Source organism: Penaeus chinensis, chromosome 12 (assembly GCF_019202785.1).
Source record: "Penaeus chinensis breed Huanghai No. 1 chromosome 12, ASM1920278v2, whole genome shotgun sequence".
Taxonomy (NCBI): Eukaryota; Metazoa; Arthropoda; class Malacostraca; order Decapoda; family Penaeidae; genus Penaeus; species Penaeus chinensis.
Genome location: NC_061830.1, coordinates 4,937,342 through 4,954,841, shown reverse-complemented (window position 1 = coordinate 4,954,841; position 17,500 = coordinate 4,937,342). Strand labels below are relative to the sequence as shown.

General features: G+C 45.2%; 1 protein-coding gene across 1 annotated transcript in view; it reads right to left on the bottom strand.

Annotated features, from left to right (window-relative positions):
* The window catches only part of LOC125031348 (neuroblast differentiation-associated protein AHNAK-like), a 25,247-nt gene that overhangs the window by 374 nt on the left and 7,373 nt on the right, over nt 1-17,500 (bottom strand). The window contains 4 exon segments of the mRNA XM_047622055.1: nt 1-8,295; nt 8,298-13,456; nt 13,954-14,159; nt 14,759-14,966. The exon segment at nt 1-8,295 is cut by the window's left edge and continues 374 nt beyond it. Coding sequence (XP_047478011.1) covers nt 1,446-8,295; nt 8,298-13,456; nt 13,954-14,159; nt 14,759-14,966 — 12,423 coding nt within the window. The 3' untranslated portion in view covers nt 1-1,445.

Genomic DNA, 17,500 nt, shown 5'->3' with positions numbered 1-17,500 from the left:
AAACGTACAGCCCAAAAGCACACGGCAAAGAGGTCTGTGTGTATGGAGGGATGCAGTTGGACGGGCGATAAGGGTTGTCGGACAAACGCAACAAACGACCTACCGGCACTGCACATTAAACAAAAACACCTCGCGAACTTCTCTCTGAATATAAGCGTCTAGTCAGAACCTGATTCAAACCTATTTCAGGACGGTTATTTGTTTATTTATTGTCTTGTCTCTGTGATTTTCTGATCTTTTGTTTTCACGTCACATTTTTCTTCTATTTTTCTTTTTCCTTTGCTCTCAGATCACGCACTTTTCTCAGTCTTGCTTTTTATTTCGCCTTCAGGCCTTAGAAGAGTTTTTTTTTTTTTTTAAGTACTTATCATATCTGACAGTCACAGTGTTTATAAATCTCAGGCACAAGAAGGGTAGGACACGAGCAAGTGATTTAAAAAATGTCTTTCCTGAGAGGCTATGAGTGATCATAACTTTTCGTAAACACTATCAGGCTCTGTGTATGTCTCGATGGAAGTCCATTTGACATCAGAGGTATCAGAGGCGGGTACAGAACTGTAGTCTTGTGCTGTCCGGACACATTGGCAGTTGATGAGAACGTTTTAGCAATTAAATACACACACAACGTAAGAACAAACATCTAATCAGTGTAAAAAAGCAAATGTGAGCATGCCTACAACCTAAGAGATAATTACTTCGAGGCACAGGGGAAGAGAGAGAGAAAGAGAGAGGGAGAGAGAGAGAGAGAGAGAGAGAGAGAGAGAGATAGACCTCGGTGTCACTGGGTCATCTCGCAGGTTTTGAGCAAATAAGCGCGACTCTATCTTGTGGTCAAGCTTCACTGGCAAGCTATTCTTTATGATACGGAAACAAACTTTGGTTTTAGAGAACAGAGTAGTTGGCAATACACATGATAATTTTTTTAGTGTTTGAATGCTTGAACTCAATGTATATAAAACTTAGAAGAGACAATAGAATACATTACGCTTAATCTTCAATAAATGCTTTGCTTTAAAAAAAAATCGCATGGAATCCTAATTTTCAAAAGTCAAAACTATAAATTAATATCTATTGTTGTAAAATAAATTCATTACCAACAACCTTACATTATTAAGATACAGTGAAAGAAAGAGATAAAAAACCTACATATATATATCTATTCTTCAATTTTACAGATAACAAAATTTGAACTTAGGTAATATTGCTTAATATAAATATGGTATTTGATTTGATCATGATCTGGGTACTTAGGTGCGTGTATAACACCATGCACCATGATTAACACTGTCAGGCATGTCAAACATTGATTTCTTCTGTCGCTCGATCTCGCCTCGGATCCGCGGTCAGAAGAGCCGGGACGAAGACGTGGAGTCTAGTCTACTTCTTATTCCGCTGCCGAGCGAGAGCCCGAGTTAACTTTTGACAAAGGAGGGAGCTTCCTTCTCCTATTGTGGGGGCTGCAGCGTGGGCGGCGGGGAGTCAGGGCCGGGGGCAGAGTGTGCCGGAGTCGCGGGCGTTGAGATGATCAGCGTCCTGCTGAGGGCGCCCTCGGTGACCGTGTAGCCACCTCCGTCAACGGTGATCTGCGTGAGGGACTTTTGCGGAAGAGAGGACATGTCGGTGCGCAGGAGATGGGTGGGGAAACTGCTGCCGTTCTCCGAGGATTCCACCACAATGGTCTCTCGGGTGACAGAAGGTCCTAGCGTTACGCCCTCGATATTGGTCACTTCTCTTGTGATGGTGGGGCCGAGTGTGACACTTTCGATGCTTGTCACTGCTGGGCCCAGAGTAACAGTCTCGATTCCTTCCCTGGTAATCATTCCGCTATGACCCAGAGTCATGGTTTCCACATGGGGGGAATCCGTCGTCACCACAACAGCGCCGTTTTCCCTCACGGTCACGAGTGCAGGCTCCTGTAAGGGAACTACAAGCTGAGGAGGAGACTGTGCACGGGAACCTCGAGGCTTCGGGGGCACAGGAGGGGGCACAGTCGTAAAGGAGGTAGGGCCACTGATGTCTACGCTGCTTACTCTGGGCGCCACCGTTACAGTCACGCCGTCCACATTGCCACCCTCGTGATGAGCAATTCCTTCCACCTCGCTGTCACTGCTGAGGCTGCTGCGGCTGCTGCTACTGCTACTGGTGGGGATGGTCTTCATTGTGTGGGTCTCCTGTGTAGTCACATTACGAAGCTGAACTGTGAAATTACTGACCTGTTTCTCCTCGACTGTGGGAGGGTTAGCCTGCACAACTACAACACCTGTGTCTTTGACAACTGTGACAGGTGTGACCTCCACACTCCCACCCGTAATGGTTGCATCGCCGTCCAGTAATGTGATTGTAGTACCACCCACTGGAGCTGGAGTGGAAGGCAGGGCTGGAGGCTCATCCTGATCTTCGTCTTCTCTGTGGTGAAGCGTAATGCTCCTTGAGGTCTCTGAGGCCGTGACCCACTGGGTGGAAGAGATATCAGTGATGGAGGTAGAGCCACTGATTTCAATATGTGAGACAGGCTCTCCCTCGGGTTCTGTGACCCTTGGTGACACGGCTTCTGCCAAACTAAGGTCACTGTGTCTTCTGAACTGCAAAGCTTCTTCAAGAGTGCCCCACTGTCCTGCACGTCGCAATCCCATGCCACCATCTACTCGCACTCCAATAACTTCATCCTCCTCATCTATAGATGTAGCAGAGGAGTCTGGAAGTTGCAGTCGCCGAGGATGCTGAAGATTGGGTACATTATCAGCAGCAGTGGTTGCTTCGGCACGTGTTAAGTCTAGGGACATGGCGCGCTCGAGAACAACATTGACAACTTCAGGTTCAGTGTGTAAGCGAGAAAGATCTCCAAGAGAGGCGGCTTTACGCTTAAGTTCTTCGGAGTCCGTTGGTGGTCGTTTTGGAGTGGAAGAGGTAATAGGTTCAATCACTGCTCCAGCAATGCCTCGTTCAACATCACTGTCTGATGCAGTGGAAGTGGTATCATGTAGGACAAGAGGTGGGACTTGCCTTTCCAAAACACTCTTTTGCATTATCTCTACAACCTCTGTGGCTCCTGCGGGAGGCTGGAAGGACTTTAGTCTGACCTCCCGTACCACTAAATTACTCTTTCCTGCAACAGATCCTGAAGTTACAATTGCCTGTGGAGGTTCTGGAGCTCGGCGTTTGGAATGAACAATGTCGGTTTCATCCAAATGAGGAGTTCCAAGGGAAGCAGATAATTCTGGAATAACGACGTTTACTTGACGGGTAGTCACGTGTACTTCTTCTATGACTTCTACATCGACAGGTCGTTCATTTATAGTAACTTCTGTGACTCCTGTTGCGATCTGCCGCCCACGTCCTCGGTTTCTCTTTCTCCTTTTCATGTCTGTGGGTGAATCATCTTCTTCATCAGAGCTGGAGGATGAGCTAGATGATGAGGACGAGGTGGCTGCTTTTTCTGTGCGCTTTCGTCGATTTTCTTTGGCTGCATTGGCAGCGAGAGCCATTGCATTTTCTTCTGATGTGTTTAAGACATCTTCTGTGTCCTTCTTATTCTTCTTTTCTTTGTCTTTTTTCTTCTTAGCATTCTTCTTTCTCTTTGCTTCTGCAGCATTTGGATGTTCATTCACATTGCTTTCACGAGTTGCTTCATCATCACTTGAATGGCTGTCATGTCTCATACGGTTGATCTCTGTCTGAATCTTCCCCTTCAGGTTCTTAAAGCCTTTGAAACCCAGCCGAATCCCCTTGCTCTTTGGCTCCTTTACTTTCTCCTCTCCACCGCGAGTATCAAACTCTACTCGGTCTTCAGCATCAACACCCTCGGAATCAGAGGTACTTCTTCCACTCTTACTTCGGAAGTTGAAACCCATGCTCTTCTGCGACTTGCCTCTGGCAGAATCATCGCCACGTGTATCGAGGGACAGTTTCTCATCAGCATCCCCGCCCTCTGAATCTGATTTCATTTCATATTTTCCTTCAGCCTTACCGAAACCCTTAAGACCAAAGTTAAGGCTAGATCTGGACTTCACCTTTACCTCCTCCTCTACTTCAGCTTCCCGCCGGACAGAGTCAGCCTCAGCATCGCCACCTTCTACATCATAACTTTTACTCTTGTTCTTGAAACCAAAGCTGAGACTTGGCTTAAGTTTCTGTTTGACAGGGCCTCCTTCGGCCTGCGGGTCGGTGCCTACCCGTTCCTGGTCATTATTGTCCTCCGAGTCTGAGCTCCTGCTCCCTCTGCCCTTGAACCCAAAGTGCAGACCGCCCTTCACCTTGGGTCTTGGCTTATCCTCATCACCATCCTGGTCCATGGAGACTTTCTCTGAGTGTTCCTCGTCGGTGTCTGAGGAACGAGTGAAGCCTTTGAAACCGAAGCTCATTTTCCCTTTGACTTTCTTCTTGTCCTCTTTGACTTCTTGCTTGTCAGGGTCAGGGGTTAGGGAGGATGTTGGTTCTCGGGTATCGTCCTCGCTGTCAGACGAGCGGCTAAAGCCTCGGAAGCCAAAGCCTAAACCGAATTTATGTTTTGTTTTGGTCTTTTCTTCATCCTCCTCATCTTTTCCTTTTGATTTTGATTTTGTTTTTTCTATGTCTTCCTCGGCATTTCCTCCTGCTGTGATCCTAAAGGTTCCGCTCTCACCAGCGGGTGAATATTTCGGTCCCTTTAGCTTCACCTCACCTTCTGGCAATGTTGCAATTACTTTGGAAGCTTCGAAGAATTCACGCTTCTTGGCAGCAACAGTACCTTCAGGAATGTCAATATCTGGACTGCCAATGTTGACTTCAGCTGCCGTTACATGAACGTTTGCATCAGTAACATTGGCAATTTCAGTCCCTCGAGAGTCAATGCCAATGTGTTTCTTGAAACCTTTAAAGCCAAAAGCCATGCCAAATCCAGGTGAGTGTTGTGTGCTCTCCAAATCTGTCTCTGAATTAGCTAACTTACTGGAGTCAGCTTCTAAATCTACCACTGGCAAGTCGATCTTGGACTTTTTCAAATCAATGTCAACTTCTGGGAGGTCACTTTCGGCTTCAATATCAGGGACTTCGACACTGGGAAGATCAACATCTATCTTTTTACCCTCTGAATTTTTCTTCTTCATTCGAAGATCCCAGTCTGGCATACTTATATCCGGGGCATTGATTTTGAATCCGAAACTGGAAGACTTATCCTTTTTCTTTGCAGCTGAACCGTGGTCAAAGGCAAGGTCTACATCTGGGGATTCTACTTTCGGAATATTAACATCTACTTTTGCACCACTGATTCCTGTGTGTATGTTAGGCATGTTAACTTCTGGTTTACTGTGAGTTATTCCCACATGTGTTGTCGTGTCAGGAATATGGACTTCGGGGCCCTTTACATCAACAGTAAAGCTCCTCTTACTGACTTTCCCTTCAGTCTCATCATCAGAATCATGGCCTTCCGATCGTCTTAAATTCAGACTTGGTAGGTTTATATCTGGGCCCTTAAATCCAAACTTAAAACCTTTCTTTTCTTTATTGCCACTGCCTTCGTCTTCGCTATCGTGGTCATCGTCCTCATTCTTGCCTCCTTTGTGGCCCTTCAAGCTGAAGCTAGGAAGATTAAAGTCAAGCCCCCTTGAGTTTTTCTTTTCTTCGTCAGAAAGTTCATCCGAACGTCCACTCATCTTCAAGTTCACATCAGGTGCTCTTACATCAGGACCCTTAAAATTCAGTTTGAAACCTTTCTTTGACTTGACTTCTGAATCCTCTTCTTGGTCACTTTCCTTTTGCTTGTCGTCATGTCCATCGCCGTGACCGCGAAGGTTTATGCTGGGTAGATTGAAGTCTGGTCCTTTGATACCAAGACCAAAGCTTCTCTTGGATTTCTTACCTTTATCATCATTGTCATCATTGTCAGATTCGTCTCTCTCTCGCACATTTCCATCTGCGCTTCCTTTCACTCTCATACTAGGCATGTTGAAATCAGGTCCTTTAAAGCCGAGGCTGAACCCTTTCTTTCCTTTCCTGTCCTTGTCTCCTTCGTCATCCTCATCTGATTCTTCTCTCTTATGGGTTCCTTCTCCACTTCCCTTGATACTAACGCTTGGCAGATTGAAATCAGGTCCCTTTAGACCCAGACTAAAGCCTTTCTTGGACTTTTTACCTTTATCACTCTTTACATCTTCATCATCTGATTCTTCTTTCACTTTATCATCTTCCTCTACTCCTCCTTTAATGCTCATGCTCGGTAAACTGAAGTCGGGACCTTTTAGTCCAAGGCTGAATCCTTTCTTGGACTTTTTATCCTTATCACTGTCTTCATCTTCATTAGATTTTTTGTCTTTCATGTCTCCTTCGACACTCCCTCCGATGCTCATACTTGGTAGGTTGAAGTCAGGTCCCTTAAATCCAAGATTAAATCCCCTTTTGGACTTTTTACCCTTTCCATCTTCATCATCTTCAGACTCGTTTTCTTCTTTATCACCTGCCTCTGCATTTCCTTTGAGGCTCATGCTGGGGAGACTGAAGTCAGGTCCTTTGAATCCAAGATTAAAACCCTTCTTTGACTTTTTCTTATCATCATCTTCATCTTCAGATTCATTCTTTTCCTTACTGTCTCTCTCTGCGCTTCCTTTGAGGCTCACGCTTGGAAGACTGAAGTCAGGTCCTTTGAATCCAAGATTAAAACTTTTCTTTGACCTTTTCTTATCATCATCTTCATCTTCAGATTCATTCTTTTCTTTATTGTCTCCCTCTGCGCTTCCTTTGAGGCTCATGCTGGGAAGATTGAAGTCAGGTCCTTTGAATCCTAGATTAAAACTTTTCTTTGACCTTTTCTTATCATCATCTTCATCTTCAGATTCATTCTTTTCTTTATTGTCTCCCTCTGCGCTTCCTTTGAGGCTCATGCTGGGAAGACTGAAGTCAGGTCCTTTGAATCCAAAATTAAAACCTTTCTTTGATTTCTTACTCTTACCATCATCGTCATCATCTTCAGATTCATTCTTTTCCTTATTATCTCCTTCTGCACTTCCCTTGAGACTCATGCTTGGCATTGAGAAGTCAGGTCCCTTCAGGCCAAGACTAAACCCTTTCTTAGATTTCTTGTCCTTGTCTTTCTCATCATCTTCAGAATCTTCTCCCTTGTCTCCTCCTTCCCCGCTGCCCTTGATGCTCATGCTGGGAAGACTGAAGTCAGGTCCTTTGAATCCAAGACTAAAACTTTTCTTCGATTTCTTTTCTTTGTTTTTCTCGTCGTCCTCAGATTCATCTTGCTCTTTGTCACCTTCTCCACTGCCCCGGATACTCATACTCGGCATGCTGAAATCGGGACCTTTGAAACCCAGACTAATACCTTTCTTTGACTTCTTTTCATTGTCTTCTTTCTCGTCATCTGAATCCTTAATATCCCCTTCCATTTTTCCCTTCATGCTCATACTAGGCATGTTAAAATCAGGACCCTTTAATCCAAGACTGAAACCCTTCCTTGACTTTCCATCCTTATCTCTTTCTCCTTCATCAAGTTCATCTTTCGTGTTATCGTCATCTGCACTTCCTTTAAGACTCATGCTCGGGAGGCTAAAGTCAGGACCCTTAAATCCAAGATTGAATCCTTTCTTCGATTTCTTTTCCTTGTCTTTATCATCATCAGACTCTTCTTTGTCATTATCTGCACCTCCTTTGACACTCAGACTTGGCATACTGAGGTCAGGTCCTTTAAATCCAAAACTAAATCCTTTCTTAGATTTCTTATCTTTGACATTTTCATCATCATCATCATCTGATTCTTCCTTTTCTCGTCCTTCTCCACTGCCTTTGATGCTCATGCTTGGTAAATTGAAACTGGGACCTTTTAGGCCAATGTTGAAGCCTTTTCTTGTCTTCTCACTTTTGTTATCATCGTCATCATCTGAAGCTTCTTTATCATGTTCAGCATTTCCCTTGATGCTCATACTGGGCATGTTGAAGTCAGGTCCCTTGAGACCAAGACTAAATCCTTTCTTTGATTTCCCATCGTTATCTTTTTCATCATCATCATCGGACCCCTTGTCACCTCCTCCACCTCTGATGCTCATGCTAGGCATATTAAAATCAGGGCCCTTGAATCCAAAACCAAAGCCCTTCTTGGACTTCTTCTTACCAGATTCTTCATTATCTGATTCATTGTCCTCCTTACTGCCTGCTTCTGCACTTCCTCCCATGCTGATACTAGGTAAATTGAAATCAGGTCCTTTTAGACCAAGACTAAAACCTTTCTTGGACTTCTTATCTTTGTCATTTTCGTTATCATTATCCGACTCTTCTTCATCCTTGCCTCCTTTGATATTCATACTAGGCAGACTGAAATCAGGGCCTTTGATCCCCATGCTGAATCCTCTTTTGATTTCTTGCCTTTGGCTGTGTCTTCATCATCCACTTGTCCCTGAGCTTTGAGGTCTACAGAAGGAAGATCAATATTTGGTCCAGTTAACTCTACAGATTTGGAGATGCTCCCTTCTGGCAATTTCCCTTCATACCCTTCTAAATCTCCATGACCTTTTACCTTGACGTCAGGAAGGTTGAAATCAGGACCCTTCAAGTTAATATTAAAGCCTTTCTTGGATTTCTTCTTCTTGTCATTTTCGTCTTCGTCACTCTGTGCCTCGTCATTATCACCCTTGTCTCCTTTGCCCCTTAGACTGAAGCTTGGTAGGCTCAGATCAGGACCTTTAAGGCCAAAGCTGAATCCTTTCTTCGATTTCTTTTCGTTGTCAGATTCTAGGTCCAAGTCTGCTTCGGCACTTAGATCAGCACTTGGTAATTTGACGTCTGGCCCTTTTAAGCCAAATTTGATATCTCTTCCATCCTTGTCTTTCTCATCTCCTGAGTCATCTTCGCCATCACCTCGGTCACGGCCTCTGAGACTAAAGCTAGGAAGGTTTATGTCAGGCCCTTTGAATCCAAAACTGAAGCCTTTCTTTGATTTTTGTTTCTCGTCATCACTCTCCTCCTTGTCCACGGCGACTCCAGAGGAAGCATCGCCATGGAGCTTCAAGTCTACATTTGGAAGAGTAACATCAGGACCCTCCAGTCCAAGATTGAAGTCTTTATCACTCTTGTCGTTCTTAGCCTCTGACCCATCATCCTGTCCACGACCTTTTAAACTCATGCTGGGAAGACTGAAATCAGGTCCCTTAAATCCAAGACTAAATCCTTTCTTGGACTTCTTATCCTTGTGTTTTTCATCATCATCAGATTCATCTTCTTTTTTATCTCCTTCTCCACTGCCCTTGATGCTCATACTTGGCAGACTGAAGTCGGGACCCTTAATACCAAGGTTGAAACCTTTCCTGCTTTTATCATTATCATCATTGTCGTTGTCCGATTCTGCCTTTTCTTTATCTCCCCCTTCTCCACTTCCTCTAATATTCATACTTGGTAAACTGAAATCTGGACCCTTGAATCCAAAACTGAAGCCTTTCTTGGATTTTTTCTCATCGTTATCATCTTCTGAATCTTCTTTATCTTTGTCGCCCTTTCCACTGCCCTTGATGCTCATGCTAGGCATATTGAAGTCAGGACCTTTGAGCCCAAGACTGAAGCCCTTCCTTGACTTCTTATTTTTGTCATTTTCATCATCATTGTCTGATTCCTCCTCCTTTTCGTCGGCTTCTCCACTTCCCTTGAGACTCATACTTGGCAGGTTAATGTCAGGGCCTTTGAATCCGAGACTGAAGCCCTTCTTGCCCCTCTTATCTTTGTCATTAGTGTCATCGTCATCAGAAGGCTCTTTGTCATGTTCGATTTCTGCACCTCCTTTCATGCTCATGCTGGGTAGGCTGAAATCAGGACCTTTCAGCCCAAGACTGAACCCTTTCTTGGATTTCTTGTCCTTGGATTTATCTTCTTCATCGTCGGATTCTTCTTTCTCCTCGACACCTTCAGCACTTCCCCTGATGCTCATACTTGGCATGCTGAAATCGGGGCCCTTGAACCCAAAACCAAATCCTTTCTTCGACTTTTTACCTTTCTTGTCTTCATCATCATCGGATTCGTCCTTTACCCTGTCACATTCTTCTGCACTTCCTTTCATGCTCAAGCTGGGTAGGCCAAAGTCAGGTCCTTTCAGTCCAATATTAAATCCTCTCTTAGACTTTTTATCCTTGTCACCACTTTCATCGTCATCATTATCGTCTGGTTGTTCCTTTTCATTACTACCTCCTTCTACATTACCTTTGAGACTCATGCTGGGCATGTTAAAGTCAGGTCCCTTGAATCCAAGATTAAAACCTCTCTTTGACTTCCCACTCTTTCCTTCTTCATGGTCATCATCTGACTCGTTTGTTTCCTTACTCTCTCCTTCCGCACTTCCTTTGAGGCTCAAACTGGGGAGGCTGAAGTCAGGTCCTTTGAATCCAAGATTAAAACCTTTCCTTGACTTTTTCTTATCATCATCTTCATCTTCAGATTCAATCTTTTCTTTATCATCTCCTTCTGCACTTCCCTTGAGACTCATGCTTGGCATTGAGAAGTCAGGTCCCTTCAGGCCAAGACTAAACCCTTTCTTAGATTTCTTGTCCTTGTCTTTCTCATCATCTTCAGAATCTTCTCCCTTGTCTCCTCCTTCCCCGCTGCCCTTGATGCTCATGCTAGGCAGGCTGAAGTCTGGACCCTTGAAACCAAAGTTAAATCCTTTCTTTGATTTCTTTTCCTTCTCATCTTCATCGGCATCTACTTCCACCCTTTCAGCAGTGTGTTCTACCCCACCTTTGATATTCATGCTGGGCATACTGAAATCTGGTCCTTTTAGTCCAAGACTAAAGCCCTTCTTAGACTTCTTGTCTTTGCCGCTTTCTTCGTCATCAGATTCTTCCTTCTCCTTAACATCTCCTTCAGCACTTCCCTTCAGACTCAGGCTAGGGAGATTAAAGTCGGGTCCCTTCAGTCCAAGACTAAACTCCTTCTTCGCCTTTTTCTCCTTGTCATTGTCGTCATCGTCGGATTCATTGTCTCCCTTTTCTCCCTTAATGCTCATGCTGGGTAGGCTGAAGTCAGGCCCCTTAAATCCTAAGCTGAATCCTTTCTTGGCTTTCTTATCCTTATCACCATCGTCGTCCGACTCTTCCTTTTGATTTTCCCTTCCTTCGGCATTTCCTTTGAGACTCATACTTGGCATACTGAAATCAGGACCTCTTAATCCGAGACTGAAGCCTTTCTTGTTCTTTTTAGTTTTGTCATTTCCATCTTCATCATCAGATATGTCTTTCTCCTTTTCACTTCTATCTGCATTTCCCTTGATACTCATGCTCGGTAAGCTGACATCAGGTCCTTTGAAACCAAAGCTAAATCCTTTCTTAGATTTCTTTTCTTTGTCCTTATCGTCCTCTCCATCTGGCTTTTCCCTGTCTCCAACATCCAAACCACCAGATAGGCTGACATCAGGTATGTTTACATTTGGTCCTTTCACCTCAAAGCCCTCTGCCTCGATGCCTTTAGCTCCAAGGTTGACGTCTGCCTCAGGACCTTTTAATCCAAAGGAGAATCCCTTCTTATTTTTCTTATCTTTCGTGTCGTCATTGTCTGTGCCTGCATCTGCCTCTGCGTGTACTTGGACGTTTGGCATGTTCACGTCGGGTCCCTTCAAGCCAAACCTGAAGCCCTTCTTGCTCTTCCTTTTCTCCTTCTTTCCTTCATCATCGGAGTCCTTTCCTTCATCTGGCATGGAAGCATCACCCTGAAGTTTCAGGTTCGCACTCGGGACATTCATTTCAGGACCTTTCAGACCAAAGCTAAAGCCTTTCTTGTTCTTCTTATCTTTCTTTTCACTCTCAGAGTTGTTGCTTTCGTCGTTATCACTGTCATCTCCACGCCCCTTGAAATTCATCCCTGGAAGATTAAAATCAGGAGCCTTGAATCCAAAACTAAAACCCTTCTTGCTCTTTTTGCTCTTCTTTTTACCTCCTTCTTCTGCTTCTACATTCACCTCCTCTAGAACTGGCTCTGCACTACCTTTTAGGCTCATACTCGGTAGGGTAATATCAGGGCCTCGGATATCTAGCGATAGATCTTTTCCATCGCCCTTAATTTCCTTTTTGCTCTTCTTTTCATCTGAGTCCTTTTCTTCATCACTTCGCCCACCCAAGCCAAAGCTAGGAAGATTGATGTCTGGACCTGTCAGGCCAAAGCTAAAGCCGCCTTTCTTAAATGCATCAACCTCAGCTTCTGCATCTGTTTTCATACCACCCTTAACCTTTAGGTCAGCCTCTGGGAGGGAAAGGTCAACTTTAGGTCCCTTTATGTCAACGTTCATGCCGCCAGCGCCTGCTCCTCCTTCGACATCCAACGTCTTGTTGAAACTCACGTCTGGTAAGTTCACATCAGGAGCATTCAGGGTGAGCCCAGCTTGATCGCCGTCACCCTTACCTTTGGCTTGTCCTTGTAGGTTAAGCTTGGGCATGGAGAATTCAGGACCTTTGAAGTCGATCCCAAAACCTGATTTTTCAGACTTTGATGAGATGTTTTCTACATTGCCTACTTTGTGTTCAAATTCTACGTTTGGCATCTGGAGGTCCGGAGTGTCAATGCTAAGCCCAATATTGCCTTTAGACTTCACTTTCTCTTCGTCTGAAACAACTTCGTCATCTCTCTTCAGACCCTTGAAGTCGAGACCAAAGTTCATGTTACCGAAACCTTTTGATTTTCCAGTTTCTCTGTCGGAGTCGGTTTCCTCCTTGCGTTCAGAGTTTGATTCCTGGCCCCGTCCGAAGCCCTTGAAGTCCAGGTCGATGCCAAAGGAACCCTTGGCCTTCTGCTTCTCGTCGTCTGTCTTGGGTTCGAGTGAGACTTTGTTCACGCCTCTTCCGCCAAGGTCGACGTCTGGCATGTTGATGTTCAGGTTATCCTCAACTCCGAGTCTTACCTCACCTTCAGGTATGTTTGGCATCCGAACCGTGGCATCGGGCACATCTAAGTCACCTTGCCCGGCCTTGACTTTCATCTGTGGCAGTTTGACTCCGAACTTGATGCCACTTGGCTTCTTGTTGGCCCCGTCGAAGCCCTCGGCCTCAATTCCTGCTGAGGGAGTGTCCATTTCGGTTTCAAGATTTAGACGAGGTTGCTGAAGGTTGAGTGAAGGACCCTCAGCTGACAGTTCTCCTCCAGCTTCGAGGTCGAGATCACGCTTAGAAACTCTTCCTGTCAAATCTGGCAAGACTTTGATGCCGAATTTTAGCTTCGAGTCGGCTTTGGCATCGGCGTGGACTGCGGGACCCTCAACCCGCGCCGTCGGCTTCCGGACGTCGGCGCCTGGCACATCAATGGCACGTTCGGAGTGTCGTTCGGGCGCCTCTCTCTGTACAAGACTAGCATCCACCCGCGCGCCTGCAGTCACGCCCGTGCCTATGCCCGAGCTCAGGCTAAGGCGTGGCAGCTCCATCCCGCCCACGAGGTCTGGGCGTGACACCTCTGTCTTGGAAGTCCGTGCGCCGGACAGCCGGGCGGCCCTCACCCGCGACATGTCCGCCTTGCCGATCTGCAACGGAGGGAAACTTTACTTCATGTGAAAATGCTGCAAGAGTCCGAATGAATGGATTTGGGGAGTATCTCCATGTTTAGAGCAACGTATCTATTTTATTATGCTGTTAACATGAAACTCACGGGAAATAAGTTTGGTCATCCATATATCAACAACGATATTCCAATCTTAAACCTATAAAAAATATCATCTAGTATGTTAATAATATATTCAATGTGCATAAGAAATTTCAGTTAGCATTAGGAATTAACTCCGGGAATACTCACCGTGTACTCATGTACAGACCTGAAATTTATTAGCGAAGAAAATTCAAAAAGACAACTGATTACTTTACAAGTCTAATGAACCAAAACATTGGGAACAACACTATCATAAAGACCAGATATCTGTTTTAAAGATGTCACATTAAAAAGAAGAAAAAAAAAAAAAAACACGACTAAAGAATGTCAATGGAAATCACCCTTGGCCTACAACACGCACAGATTCAAGTTTACCTTCGCGAGATCGTCAATAGACTGGCTCCTGTAGAACGGATGGACGGGGCGGCCCGACGTGGCAGAAGGCAGGCGTCGGTCGGCCCCCTGCGCAGACTTCTCCAGCAGGAGCAGCACCGGGTATGGGGACGCGTAGGAGAGCAGCGTAAGGGCGTCCTCGTGAACCATGTGCTCCGTGCTCACCGCCAGGCCCAGGAGGCGGTCGCCTGGAGGGAAGAGGGGACGCTCAAGAAGGGGTGGAAAGGACGCGCTCTTGGGTACACACATACAAGGTGGAGGAGGAGGAGGGAGGGAGAAGAGAGAGAGCGAGAGCGAGAGAGAGAGAGAGAGAGAGAGAGAGAGAGAGAGAGAGAGAGAGAGAGAGAGAGAGAGAGAGAGAGAGAGAGAGAGAGAGAGAGAGAGAGAGAGAGAGAGAGAGAGCGAGAGAGAGAGAGAGCGAGAGAGAGAGAGAGAGAGAGAGAGAGAGAGAGAGAGAGAGAGAGAGAGAGAGAGAGAGAGAGAGAGAGAGAGAGAGAGAGAGAGAGAGAGCGAGAGAGAGAGAGAGGGAGAGATAGAGATAGAGAGAGAGAGAGAGAAAGAAAGAGAAAGAGAGAGAAACAGATAGACAGACAGACAGACAAGAGACAGAAAAAGACAAAAGAAATAAACACAAACACTGTAGGAAAGAAACAGACAAAGACAGACACACACCCAACAAAAAAACAAAGAAATAGAAAAACAGACCAAAAAACACACAACAAAAAAAACGCAAATACCCCCCCCAAAAAAAAATACCAGCCGCCCGAACAGCCCTCCACCTCCCTACCTGGACTGATCTTGCCCGACTCCGAGGCAGGACCGCGGTGAAGAACGTCTTTCACGAAAACCCCGTCTCTCATGTTGCCGTAGATGTTGAAGCCGAGGCCGGTGAAGTCGTGGCCGCGTAGGGGCACCGCCACCACCGCCGGCTCCTGCGGGAGATAGGGATTAGAAAACAAAACAAAACAAAGAAAAAGTAACAAAAAACTCAGTAATAAAGGAGTAAAGAAAACAATAATACAGGAGTAAAGAAAACAAAACAAAAAAAGAAAGGGAAAACAAAACAAAAACAAAAAAATAACAAAAATCTCAATAAACAAGGAGTAACAGAGACATAAAAAATAAAGCGTAACATAACCATAAAAGAGGAAATGGAAGCGCAATAACAGCAAAAATAAAAAAAGGAGATTAATAAATTGAAAACAAAAGATTAAACCAAAATTAAAAGCATAACATAACATGAAAAAAATAAAAGAGAAGCGTAACAATAATAATAATAATAAAAAAAAAAAAAAAAAAACGCGCAACGGAAACATAAAAAAACGTAACAAAACACACCACAGACATAACAGAATCATACCAAAAACATATCCAAAAAAACAAAGAAACACAATCCAAGCTCATTACGAGTCGTTTTGCAATCCTCATCTCAAAAAAAACTCATGTCAGCGATCACATCCACACCTTAATCCATCTCTGTCACGTCACTCCATCACCATATGTCTTAAAAGGGTGTTTGTAATTATTTCTTTTAACCATCTCCGTTCGCGAAAGGATGACGAGGGAATATCCAAATAAATCAGTAATAAGATGGATAATAAAGCGATATTTTTTAAGGGAAAATTGTCATTAAGAAGAAGACCATCAACGAAATAGATAAATGAACAGACACTCGGCATTTAAATTAGCAAGGAAGTGAGAATGGGAATTAGGAAAACGCAGATGAGAAGAGGAGAGAGAGTGGAAAGAAAAGATGGAGGGACAAGAGAGGGTCACAGAGAGGAGGGGTGAGGGAGGGAGAGTGGGGAGGAGAGGAGGGGGGGAGAGAGAGAGAGAGAGGCAGCGGTGAAGGAGGTTAGAAGAGGTGGAAGAGGGGGAGGGAGGGAGGGAAGGGGAGAAAGGGGGAGGGACAAGGAGAAGGAAGAACACGAAGAAATGAGAATGCGGTGGGAAAGAGAATCGTAGAGGAGAAGAAGGGAGATAAGCACGGCGAGAGAGAAATCGGACGGAGAAGGAGGGAGATAGAATGGGGAGGGAGAAGACAGGAGATAGAGAGCCGGGAGGGAGGCGGAGGGAGGTGGAGAAGGGGCAGCGGAGGGAGGGGGGGAGGGGGGCAGGTACGACCCGCGTGCCAACACGTTCAAGGCAGGGGTAGGGAGGGTTGAAGGAGGGAGAAGGAGGCGACGGGGAAGGGACTCTGTATCAGCATCTCCGTTACGACCCTCGCGCCGCCGGTGAGTGTTGTGCGTGTACGTGTGTGTGTGTGTGTGTGTGTGTGTGTGTGTGTGTGTGTGTGTGTGTGTGTGTGTGTGTGTGTGTGTGTGTGTGTGTGTGTGTGACAGGCAGAAATAGGAGAGAGAGGGGGACGGATGAAGGAAGAGAGAGAGAGAGAGAGAGAGAGAGAGAGAGAGAGAGAGAGAGAGAGAGAGAGAGAGAGAGAGAGAGAGAGAGAGAGAGAGAGAGAGAGAGAGAGAGAGAGAGAGAGAAGAGAGATTGAGAGAGAGAGAGAGAGAGAGAGAGTGAGAGAGAGAGAGAGAGAGAGAGAGAGAGAGAGAGAGAGAGAGAGAGAGAGAGATTGAGAGAGAGATTGAGAGAGAGAGAGAGAGAGAGAGAGAGAGAGAGAGAGAGAGAGAGAGAGAGAGAGAGAGAGAGAGAGAGAGAAAGAGAGATTGAGAGAGAGAGAGAGAGAGAAAGAGAGATTGAGAGAGAGAGAGAGAGAGAGAGAGAGAGAGAGAGAGAGAGAGAGAGAGAGAGAGAGAGAGAGAGAGAGAGAGAGAGAGAGAGATTGAGAGAGAGATTGAGAGAGAGAGAGAGAGAGAGAGAGAGAGAGAGAGAGAGAGAGAGAGAGAGGGAGGGAGAGAGAGAGAGAGAGAGAGAGAGAGAGAGAGAGAGAGAGAGAGAGAGAGAGAAAGAGAAAGAGAGAGAGAGAGAGAGAGAGAGAGAGAGAGAGAGAGAGAGAGAGAGAGAGAGAGAGAGAGAGAGAGATTGAGAGAGAGAGAGAGAGAGAGAGAGAGTCAAACAGATAGACAGATAGGTACAGAGATAAACAGACAGACAGACAAAACATACAGTCAGATAGACGCAAACAGACAGTCCAACTGAGACAGTCACAAACGCAAAAAAAAAAAAAAAATCAAAAAAAATAAAATCGCACAGACAAGTCACGCCTCAATCAAAGAAAACGAAGAGGGAAAAAAGAAAACGTAAAAAAGAAAAAAAAAAAGAAAACGGGAAAATAAAACAGAAAATGGGCAGAAAACCCCGAAACCCAGTCTAATCGTTGTTATGACTGACCTGCAGTTCAAACCTATTTACGTTTCGCGCCGAGTAATGCACTGCCTTCCCGCCGCCTCTTCCCTCCCACGCTGCAGGCAAGCGGGGAAGGCACGCTGCTTGCGAGGGGGTCTCTCTTTTTTTCCTTTTATCTTCTTTTCCATTCTCTCTCTCTCTCTCTGTTTTTTGTGTATGTTTGTCTGTTTTTCGCGATCATTAATTTTTCTCTTTTTTTATTTCAATTCTCTCTCTCCTC